Source organism: Quercus suber, unplaced genomic scaffold, assembly GCF_002906115.3.
Source record: "Quercus suber isolate HL8 unplaced genomic scaffold, Cork oak 2.0 scaffold_52, whole genome shotgun sequence".
Classification (NCBI taxonomy): Eukaryota; Viridiplantae; Streptophyta; class Magnoliopsida; order Fagales; family Fagaceae; genus Quercus; species Quercus suber.
Window position 1 is genome coordinate 270,109 of NW_027069517.1, and position 10,959 is coordinate 281,067.

The following is a 10,959-nucleotide window of genomic DNA, read 5'->3' on the forward strand; positions in this document are numbered from 1 at the left end:
CAAAGATGTGCATAATTACAATATTTTATAAATAGTTTTTTTTTTTGGAAACAAATAGTATTTCTATTTTATTACAACTGTTCAATTTTTTATTTAAAATGTTATCTTGCAAAGTGTATATTAATTATATATTATTAATGGCACATGCTATTTTTAAGCATCTCATACATTTATGCAAAGTTTTTTTTTGCTAAACTAAACTCATAATATGTTGAGTGGCACATGCTCCAAACTCCAACTTAATGTAACATCTCATATTAAAAAACGAAAAGAAGAAAATAAATATTCAACAGAATAAGAAAAATGAACGAAAATTTTCTTAGAGTTCAGTTTCAATAGTTTTCACAAGTTTTATTTAATCTTAAAACAAATTGATGTAGTTGAGAAAACAATATATTTATTTTAGAAAATTATTTGGACAAGAAAGTGAAAAGAAAAGGGGAATATTACCCTAATTGCACTCATTCTTATCCTACAAGTCAACAACAGTTTTATTGTCATAATTCATCTACACCCACATGAAGATACACGATCTACCACACCTCACCTGCCTTTCCACCCGTGACTTCTAGCTCCACATACTCTTTATTTAATTTCAATGCCTTATCCTTCCCCAAAAAAAAAAAAATCAGAACCCAATTCTCTCACTCTCTTATTGCAATGGCTTCAAGCACTAATAGCAATGAGATAATCCATGATTTCCCACCATTCTTCAAAGCATTCAAAGATGGCCACATAGAAAGGTACATGACCCATGACCATTTCCCAGCTGGGCTCGACCCAAATAGTATTTCTATTTTAATTATTACAACTGTTCAATTTTTTATTTAAAATGTTATCTTGCAAAGTGTATATTAATTATATATTATTAATGGCACATGCTATTTTTAAGCATCTCATGCATTTATGCAAAGTTTTTTTTTGCTAAACTAAACTCATAATATGTTGAGTGGCACATACTCCAAACTCCAACTTAATGTAACATCTCATATTAAAAAACGAAAAGAAGAAAATAAATATTCAACAGAATAATAAAAATGAACCAAAATTTTCTTAGAGTTCAGTTTCAATAGTTTTCACAAGTTTTATTTAATCTTAAAACAAATTGATGTAGTTGAGAAAACAATATATTTATTTTAGAAAATTATTTGGACAAGAAAGTGAAAAGAAAAGGGGAATATTAGGCAATTTGCCAAACAGAATATTTTCAGAAATTTTTCAGCTGGGTAGCACGAGTTCGAAGTTATATCGTAAGTTAGACTCTTTTCTGGAAGTCGATTTTAATAAACTCGACTTCCAGACAAATTCCACGAAGTAAGTAACTCTGAAGTGGAAGTCGAGTTCAGTGAACTCGACTTCCATTGAAAGTCGCCAATACTGAGTTCATCAATTTGCCTGGAAGTCGAGTTTGTTAAAATCGACTTCCAAAAAGAGTCTAACTTACCAAATAAGATTGAACGTGTGCTACCCAACTGAAAAACTTCTGAAATGGTACTGTTTGGCAAATTTTGCCGGGAATATTACCCTAATTGCACTCATTCTTATCCTACAAGTCAACAACAATTTTATAGTCATAATTCATCTACACCCACATGAAGATACACGATCTACCACACCTCACCTGCCTTTCCACCCGTGACTTCTAGCTCCACATACTCTTTATTTAATTTCAATGCCTTATCCTTCCCCAAAAAAAAAAAAATCAGAACCCAATTCTCTCACTCTCTTATTGCAATGGCTTCAAGCACTAATAGCAATGAGATAATCCATGATTTCCCACCATTCTTCAAAGCATTCAAAGATGGCCACATAGAAAGGTACATGACCCATGACCATTTCCCAGCTGGGCTCGACCCAAACACCGGTATCCAATCCAAAGACGTCGTCATCTCACCCGAAACCGGTTTATCAGCCCGAATCTACATCCCCAAAATCAACGGCCCAGATCAAAAGTTACCACTTCTCGTCCACTACCACGGTGGAGGCTTCTGTGCTGGATCACCATACGAAACTGTTCTTCACAAATTCATCATATCTTTGATTTCCCAAGCCAATGTTGTTGTTATCACCGTTGATTATAGGCTAGCCCCAGAGCACCCACTACCGATTGCATATGATGATTCGTGGACTGCGTTGCAGTGGATTGCTACTCACTCTAATCACCAAGGACCCGAACCGTGGTTAAACGAGTATGTGGATTTCGGGCGGGTTTTCTTGGCGGGTGAGAGTGCTGGAGCTAACATAACACACTACGTGGCAGTCCGAGCTGGCGCAACTGGATTGGCTGGGTTGAAGATTGTTGGGTTAATTATAATTCACCCTTTCTTTGGGGGCAAAGAGTGTGATGAGATGTACAAGTTTTTGTGTCCTACAAGTTCCGGGTGTGATGATGACCCGAAATTGAACCCGGCAGTGGATCCGGATTTGTCTAGCTTGGGGTGTACTAAGGTACTTGTGTGCGTGGCAGAGAAGGATTGGTTGAAAGATAGAGGGGTGACTTACTATGAGATTTTGGGCAACAGTGGGTGGGTGGTAGCGTGGAATTGTTAGAGAGTAAAGGAGAGGACCACTGCTTTCATCTGTTCAATGCTGATGGTGAAAACTTTAGGCCCCTGATGAAAAAGTTTATTGACTTCATTTTAAGGGACTAAAGTGTTTATGTTATGATAAACTGCAATCGTAGTTCCTTCTTCTTCTTTTTTTTTTTTTTAAAAATAAATTCAATAATTACAAATGAAGAGGAAAAACTTAAATTTTATACATTTTTGTTGAAAACACAAAGATGTGTTTCTTGAATTATAAGGCTTGGTAACATAAGTAGTTAAAAAAAAAAAAAAAAAAAAAAAACACAAATGTTTTAATGTTGAAAGCTCGCTAGATTAATAACTAGTGCTATTTAAAACCCCCAAAAACAAGTTACATCTTGATTAATTTTAAGCTTAACACAATAAAAGCGGAATATACTTAATTAGTGAAAAATCAAAACCACAAACTGTTGTTTGTACTCCCCACTGAATGTGAGTTTGGTAATAAGATTTTGTGCAATTGTATATGTTCCTAATGACTATTTTTTTTTAAAAAAATACTAATAAGTGATGACTTTTAGCTTAGTACTATGTGATTTTTTAGATCATCAACTAAGTATGCTTTCATGTAAGGATGGCCATGGATTGGGTATACCCAAATGGGCCATACCCAATCATATAATTTTTACCTATGGAAATCCAATTTCCTTATCCAATTAGCACTTATACCCAATTATTATGTGAATCTCTTACCTATGGATACTATGGATACTCACGGAAAAGGGAGGGAGGGTGAAGGAGAGCTCTATGGAGTGAGAGAGAGAGAGAAGGTGAAGTTGCAAAAGGATGAGGTCTAAAAGTCTAAAACGTTTGATTTAGGTGGTTTTATTTTTTATTTATTTTTTAAGTATGAGTTGAATTCGGCTAATATCCAAACTCAACCCGAGAATTTCGAGTAATATACAATCCTAACCCAATTATCGTTTACCCATGATGAACCGGGGTCTAGGTATTACCTATAACTTTCAGATCAAGTATCTATTACCTAATGGGTTTGGTCATTCCTACTTCGACGTTTTACAATACTATATTCATGCACTATTAAAAAACACCATGACTTCCCACCCATCCCACTCATTACCTCTTGGCATATGGGTCAAAATTTTCAACGATTTGATTAACATTCAACAACCTTAAATTCCAACATCCTGTTAATGCAACATCGGCATATAATAATTATTTTGTGGTTATTCTCTCTCTAAATATATTGGTCCTCAAACCATGGACATTTTAGTTTCCATTTGGATATCTTGTAGTTTTTAGCATAGTGTTTATAAAAAATAAATTCCAACAAATGTGGGATGTGAACAATTCACTTTACTTATGGCTATTGATGATACACAAAAAATCAGTAGGCTGAATGCTCCAGGATTCAATGGGCTTGAGGTTGCTTGGAAGGCTTGAAAAGAAAGAAGCACAAGATCAAAGGTGACCATGCTGAACCGACCAAGAATCCTTCGATGCTTAAGTTAGTTTTCTCTCTTGAACTCAGGAATTCCAACTCTATAAGTGGTGAAAACTTACCTTAATTTGATATGGTTGAGTCTTTTATAGTGAGTTTTAGAGTGGTTACTTGTTTAGTAACTTCCCCAATGTGGGTGGAAGTTAGAAGGTTCAGACTTAACTTCTACAACTGCTATTGGAAGTTAAGAATTTAGTGGGAAGTTAGAGTGATGAATAAGCATTTTGCTCCCACTTTAGAATAGTAGAGTGTGGTCTGAATTATAAGCTTTTGGATAGAGATTTACTCTAAAAATTTCTGAGTGTTGGGCAATCGTCCAAGTGACTCCATGGTAGACGACATTCTTGCACTTGGACGACCTCCTTCAGAGGCACTCATTAACCCAACCCTGGGGCCTATAAATATGTATATTCTCTCTCTTACCCTCTTACTTTTCTAATATTCTCCTCTTTGCCATCTCGTCCAAGAGCCTCATCTAGTCATCCTCATCCCTAGTCTCTCATCAAGTACTTCCTTTTCTTCGTTCTTAGGTTTTCATCTTTAGGAAATTCTTTATATATTCTTATAAATATGCCTTCATCTAGTGGTAGTACTGAGAGAGAGATAGACGAGTATTAGGACGAGTCAAATGGCAGTAGTGGTAGATTTGAGAGTAGTAGTAACAATAGTTCCAAGATGAGCATTATTCGTCTGGGGTCCCAGAAATTCCTTTAAAGGTCTTCCAGGAGAAAATGCAACGTAGGACAGCTTTTGGGGCTATGGCTAGCTCGTCCAGAAGGGACTAGTTGTCTAGTCCCCCTCCTCAAGACGAGGAGGAAAATGCTAATGTTATCTATAGCTGTGCTCTAGAAGTTGCATCCACCTTAGATGCAAAGAGATTAACAACCCTTGTAGGTAGATACCAAATTCCACTTGAGTTCAACCCTCATCTACCTAAGAGTGGAGAATGGTGTTGTTCTCTTTTTTTCGGTTTTGGTGTATATGTTTCTTACTTATTAGCAGGTCTTAGATTTCCCCTTAATTCTTTTTGTAGAGACCTCTTCTATAGGTTGTGTATTGGACTAAATTAGCTCAGCCTAAATGGTTGGAGGACGATAGTGGCCATGCAAGTGCTATGGCATGAGGTGTTTGAGGGGAATCGTCCAATCATAGTGGACGGGTTCTTCTTTTGCTATAAACCCTCAGAAATAAAACAATTTATTGGTTTTTACCATTTCTCCTTTAAGGGCCCTCAATTTAGTTTGATTAGGGGTCGTAGTTTTTCAGAGAAGTTGTGGAAGAGAGATTTTTTAATTTTTTAATTTTTTTTTTCATTTCTAGAAATTGAGCTGGGGACCCATATGATGTAAATAGTGCCCTCTTTCCTCCTTTACTATTGCCCTAGGTCGACTTCGTCCTGAGGGTGCATCTTTCATCAACTTTACTTCATCCATTTTATTTAATTTTTTCACTCATTTAATCATGCATTTATTTTATGCAGCTATCACTCATCCACGTTTGGACAAATTTTACTTAGAGCGAATTGATAGAGCTTGTGCTCATCCAAAGAGATCCTTCCATAGCTTGGTGACTTTATGTCGTCTTGCTACTTGGGGGCTTGGTCTTGAGCCCACTGAAGAGAACCTTGCACACGAAGAGACAACTTGTCGAAGTATGTGTCATCTTTCACTTTTCTTTTTTTTTCTTTTTTTTTTTGTTTTTTTTGTTTGTGTGTGTGTGTGTGTGTGTGGTGTGTGTGTGTGTGTGTGTGTGGTCTAACTTTTTACTTTTCTTTATTGCAGGGTTAGCCACCATAAAGGAAAATAAAGGCAAGAATGTGGCTAGAGGCACCGAAGTCTACTATGTAGACTACNTGGCGCAACTGGATTGGCTGGGTTGAAGATTGTTGGGTTAATTATAATTCACCCTTTCTTTGGGGGCAAAGAGTGTGATGAGATGTACAAGTTTTTGTGTCCTACAAGTTCCGGGTGTGATGATGACCCGAAATTGAACCCGGCAGTGGATCCGGATTTGTCTAGCTTGGGGTGTACTAAGGTACTTGTGTGCGTGGCAGAGAAGGATTGGTTGAAAGATAGAGGGGTGACTTACTATGAGATTTTGGGCAACAGTGGGTGGGTGGTAGCGTGGAATTGTTAGAGAGTAAAGGAGAGGACCACTGCTTTCATCTGTTCAATGCTGATGGTGAAAACTTTAGGCCCCTGATGAAAAAGTTTATTGACTTCATTTTAAGGGACTAAAGTGTTTATGTTATGATAAACTGCAATCGTAGTTCCTTCTTCTTCTTTTTTTTTTTTTTAAAAATAAATTCAATAATTACAAATGAAGAGGAAAAACTTAAATTTTATACATTTTTGTTGAAAACACAAAGATGTGTTTCTTGAATTATAAGGCTTGGTAACATAAGTAGTTAAAAAAAAAAAAAAAAAAAAAAAACACAAATGTTTTAATGTTGAAAGCTCGCTAGATTAATAACTAGTGCTATTTAAAACCCCCAAAAACAAGTTACATCTTGATTAATTTTAAGCTTAACACAATAAAAGCGGAATATACTTAATTAGTGAAAAATCAAAACCACAAACTGTTGTTTGTACTCCCCACTGAATGTGAGTTTGGTAATAAGATTTTGTGCAATTGTATATGTTCCTAATGACTATTTTTTTTTAAAAAAATACTAATAAGTGATGACTTTTAGCTTAGTACTATGTGATTTTTTAGATCATCAACTAAGTATGCTTTCATGTAAGGATGGCCATGGATTGGGTATACCCAAATGGGCCATACCCAATCATATAATTTTTACCTATGGAAATCCAATTTCCTTATCCAATTAGCACTTATACCCAATTATTATGTGAATCTCTTACCTATGGATACTATGGATACTCACGGAAAAGGGAGGGAGGGTGAAGGAGAGCTCTATGGAGTGAGAGAGAGAGAGAAGGTGAAGTTGCAAAAGGATGAGGTCTAAAAGTCTAAAACGTTTGATTTAGGTGGTTTTATTTTTTATTTATTTTTTAAGTATGAGTTGAATTCGGCTAATATCCAAACTCAACCCGAGAATTTCGAGTAATATACAATCCTAACCCAATTATCGTTTACCCATGATGAACCGGGGTCTAGGTATTACCTATAACTTTCAGATCAAGTATCTATTACCTAATGGGTTTGGTCATTCCTACTTCGACGTTTTACAATACTATATTCATGCACTATTAAAAAACACCATGACTTCCCACCCATCCCACTCATTACCTCTTGGCATATGGGTCAAAATTTTCAACGATTTGATTAACATTCAACAACCTTAAATTCCAACATCCTGTTAATGCAACATCGGCATATAATAATTATTTTGTGGTTATTCTCTCTCTAAATATATTGGTCCTCAAACCATGGACATTTTAGTTTCCATTTGGATATCTTGTAGTTTTTAGCATAGTGTTTATAAAAAAATAAATTCCAACAAATGTGGGATGTGAACAATTCACTTTACTTATGGCTATTGATGATACACAAAAAATCAGTAGGCTGAATGCTCCAGGATTCAATGGGCTTGAGGTTGCTTGGAAGGCTTGAAAAGAAAGAAGCACAAGATCAAAGGTGACCATGCTGAACCGACCAAGAATCCTTCGATGCTTAAGTTAGTTTTCTCTCTTGAACTCAGGAATTCCAACTCTATAAGTGGTGAAAACTTACCTTAATTTGATATGGTTGAGTCTTTTATAGTGAGTTTTAGAGTGGTTACTTGTTTAGTAACTTCCCCAATGTGGGTGGAAGTTAGAAGGTTCAGACTTAACTTCTACAACTGCTATTGGAAGTTAAGAATTTAGTGGGAAGTTAGAGTGATGAATAAGCATTTTGCTCCCACTTTAGAATAGTAGAGTGTGGTCTGAATTATAAGCTTTTGGATAGAGATTTACTCTAAAAATTTCTGAGTGTTGGGCAATCGTCCAAGTGACTCCATGGTAGACGACATTCTTGCACTTGGACGACCTCCTTCAGAGGCACTCATTAACCCAACCCTGGGGCCTATAAATATGTATATTCTCTCTCTTACCCTCTTACTTTTCTAATATTCTCCTCTTTGCCATCTCGTCCAAGAGCCTCATCTAGTCATCCTCATCCCTAGTCTCTCATCAAGTACTTCCTTTTCTTCGTTCTTAGGTTTTCATCTTTAGGAAATTCTTTATATATTCTTATAAATATGCCTTCATCTAGTGGTAGTACTGAGAGAGAGATAGACGAGTATTAGGACGAGTCAAATGGCAGTAGTGGTAGATTTGAGAGTAGTAGTAACAATAGTTCCAAGATGAGCATTATTCGTCTGGGGTCCCAGAAATTCCTTTAAAGGTCTTCCAGGAGAAAATGCAACGTAGGACAGCTTTTGGGGCTATGGCTAGCTCGTCCAGAAGGGACTAGTTGTCTAGTCCCCCTCCTCAAGACGAGGAGGAAAATGCTAATGTTATCTATAGCTGTGCTCTAGAAGTTGCATCCACCTTAGATGCAAAGAGATTAACAACCCTTGTAGGTAGATACCAAATTCCACTTGAGTTCAACCCTCATCTACCTAAGAGTGGAGAATGGTGTTGTTCTCTTTTTTTCGGTTTTGGTGTATATGTTTCTTACTTATTAGCAGGTCTTAGATTTCCCCTTAATTCTTTTTGTAGAGACCTCTTCTATAGGTTGTGTATTGGACTAAATTAGCTCAGCCTAAATGGTTGGAGGACGATAGTGGCCATGCAAGTGCTATGGCATGAGGTGTTTGAGGGGAATCGTCCAATCATAGTGGACGGGTTCTTCTTTTGCTATAAACCCTCAGAAATAAAACAATTTATTGGTTTTTACCATTTCTCCTTTAAGGGCCCTCAATTTAGTTTGATTAGGGGTCGTAGTTTTTCAGAGAAGTTGTGGAAGAGAGATTTTTTAATTTTTTAATTTTTTTTTTCATTTCTAGAAATTGAGCTGGGGACCCATATGATGTAAATAGTGCCCTCTTTCCTCCCTTTACTATTGCCCTAGGTCGACTTCGTCCTGAGGGTGCATCTTTCATCAACTTTACTTCATCCATTTTATTTAATTTTTTCACTCATTTAATCATGCATTTATTTTATGCAGCTATCACTCATCCACGTTTGGACAAATTTTACTTAGAGCGAATTGATAGAGCTTGTGCTCATCCAAAGAGATCCTTCCATAGCTTGGTGACTTTATGTCGTCTTGCTACTTGGGGGCTTGGTCTTGAGCCCACTGAAGAGAACCTTGCACACGAAGAGACAACTTGTCGAAGTATGTGTCATCTTTCACTTTTCTTTTTTTTCTTTTTTTTTTTGTTTTTTTGTTTGTGTGTGTGTGTGTGTGTGTGTGTGTGTGTGTGTGTGTGTGTGTGTCTAACTTTTTACTTTTCTTTATTGCAGGGTTAGCCACCATAAAGGAAAATAAAGGCAAGAATGTGGCTAGTGGCACCGAAGTCTACTATGTAGACTACTGCTGGGAAGAGGAAAGGCATTTCAAGCAATATAGACCTTGGAAGTCTTCTAAGACAATGAGGTCTTAAGAAGCAAAAATTTGACAAAACCCCTCCTTCCAAAGTTTCAAAGCCTCAGGACACAACAGTAGACCTGGATGACCCAACAGTGAACTTGGTGCCCCCTCAAGTCTCTCCTTCAGTCGTCCAGCCTGAAACTTCTGTTTCCCCTACAGCTAGAGCTCCTCATATGGTTCATCCTTCAATTCCAACCAAACATCCTCTTAACTTGGTACTGGACGATGATCATGCCTGGAAAATGTTCAAAGGGATCATCTTTGACAGAGAGGTGAATGCATGTTACAACATGTCAGTGAGAGACTTTGAACACTTTGTCATCCACGATCTTTTTAAGGTATGTAGTTTTCTCATTATTTCTATTTCATTTTTCTATGAAATTTAAGGAAAGTTTCTAACACTCTTTCGTCCATCTGTATTTTAGGCCATGGCAAACTTCTATACCGCATTTAACTAAGCCAAGGAGCTCAGTGACGAGGTAAGGTCCTTAGGACAAAGAAATAGGAAACGGAGGACGAGCTTCTTTTGAAGATAGGGAAGGGATTATGCTGACCAAGGAGCCCACTCGTCTTCAGGGAATAGAGAAGGAACTAAGGAACCAGGTGGAAGAGCTTAGGACGGACTCCATTGAGAAGGAGACTCATATCAGTCACTTCAAAGGGAAATGTCAAGAGCTTACCTCATCCTTGGAGAATGCCAAGAAGGATGCCGTTGCAACTTACATGAAGTCAAACGACTTCACCAGTTGTCTAGACCAAAACTATGTTGCTGGCTATGAAGATTTTCGCTCTGATGCCAAGGAGGCCTATCTTGGGTGTTAGGACATATGTGATTTATGTTAGGAACATATGTCAATATTTATGTAGTTGGCTAATCCTTTGACAAAATACACTTTACTTGTAATTGGGTAGATCTAGGATGTGTTTAATACTTCAAAAAACATGTTGTTCAAGTCTAGTATTAAAGCCATGAAGATTGGACCAAGAAACAAGTGAAGATAAGCTATTCAATAAAACCAGATAGATAACTTAACACCTGTGGACAGATAGCTCGATAGCTGCTCAACACCTTTCGACAGCTAGGCTATCTATCGAGATTTTTAACCTCTTCTTATTGCAATCTTGATAGCTTCTCAATAGCTGGTAAATCGATCGAGAAAGCTCCTGTCCCTCGACAGATCCTCGATAGCTTCTCGATAGCTGTATCTGTTGAAGTTTAAAGCTTAACACCTCCTCGACACCTATCGATCGATTGAGGTTACGGGAATTCAGATTTTCAGATTTGATTTTCAGCCCATGCTGACATGTATGTATAGGGTTTCTTTTCTCACAACCTTAGACCTATATAAGACTTATTTTAGAGGCCGTCAC

The 10,959-nt window shown here is 37.0% G+C and overlaps 1 protein-coding gene and 1 long non-coding RNA gene across 2 annotated transcripts; both read left to right on the forward strand.

Moving 5' to 3' along the window:
- The first annotated feature begins 1,549 nt into the window (after positions 1-1,549).
- Positions 1,550-6,334, forward strand: LOC136066920 (2-hydroxyisoflavanone dehydratase-like). Its single transcript, XM_065771981.1, has 2 exons — positions 1,550-2,529; positions 6,156-6,334. Exons 1-2 carry the CDS (start codon positions 1,735-1,737, stop codon positions 6,282-6,284), a joined length of 924 nt encoding a protein of 307 aa, XP_065628053.1. The 5' UTR covers positions 1,550-1,734; the 3' UTR covers positions 6,285-6,334.
- Positions 6,335-9,166: 2,832 nt separating this feature from the next.
- On the forward strand, positions 9,167-10,621 carry LOC136066947 (uncharacterized). Its single transcript, XR_010628466.1, has 3 exons — positions 9,167-9,333; positions 9,462-9,926; positions 10,014-10,621. It is a non-coding gene; the product is annotated as an uncharacterized LOC136066947 (long non-coding RNA).
- The last annotated feature ends 338 nt before the right edge of the window (positions 10,622-10,959 follow it).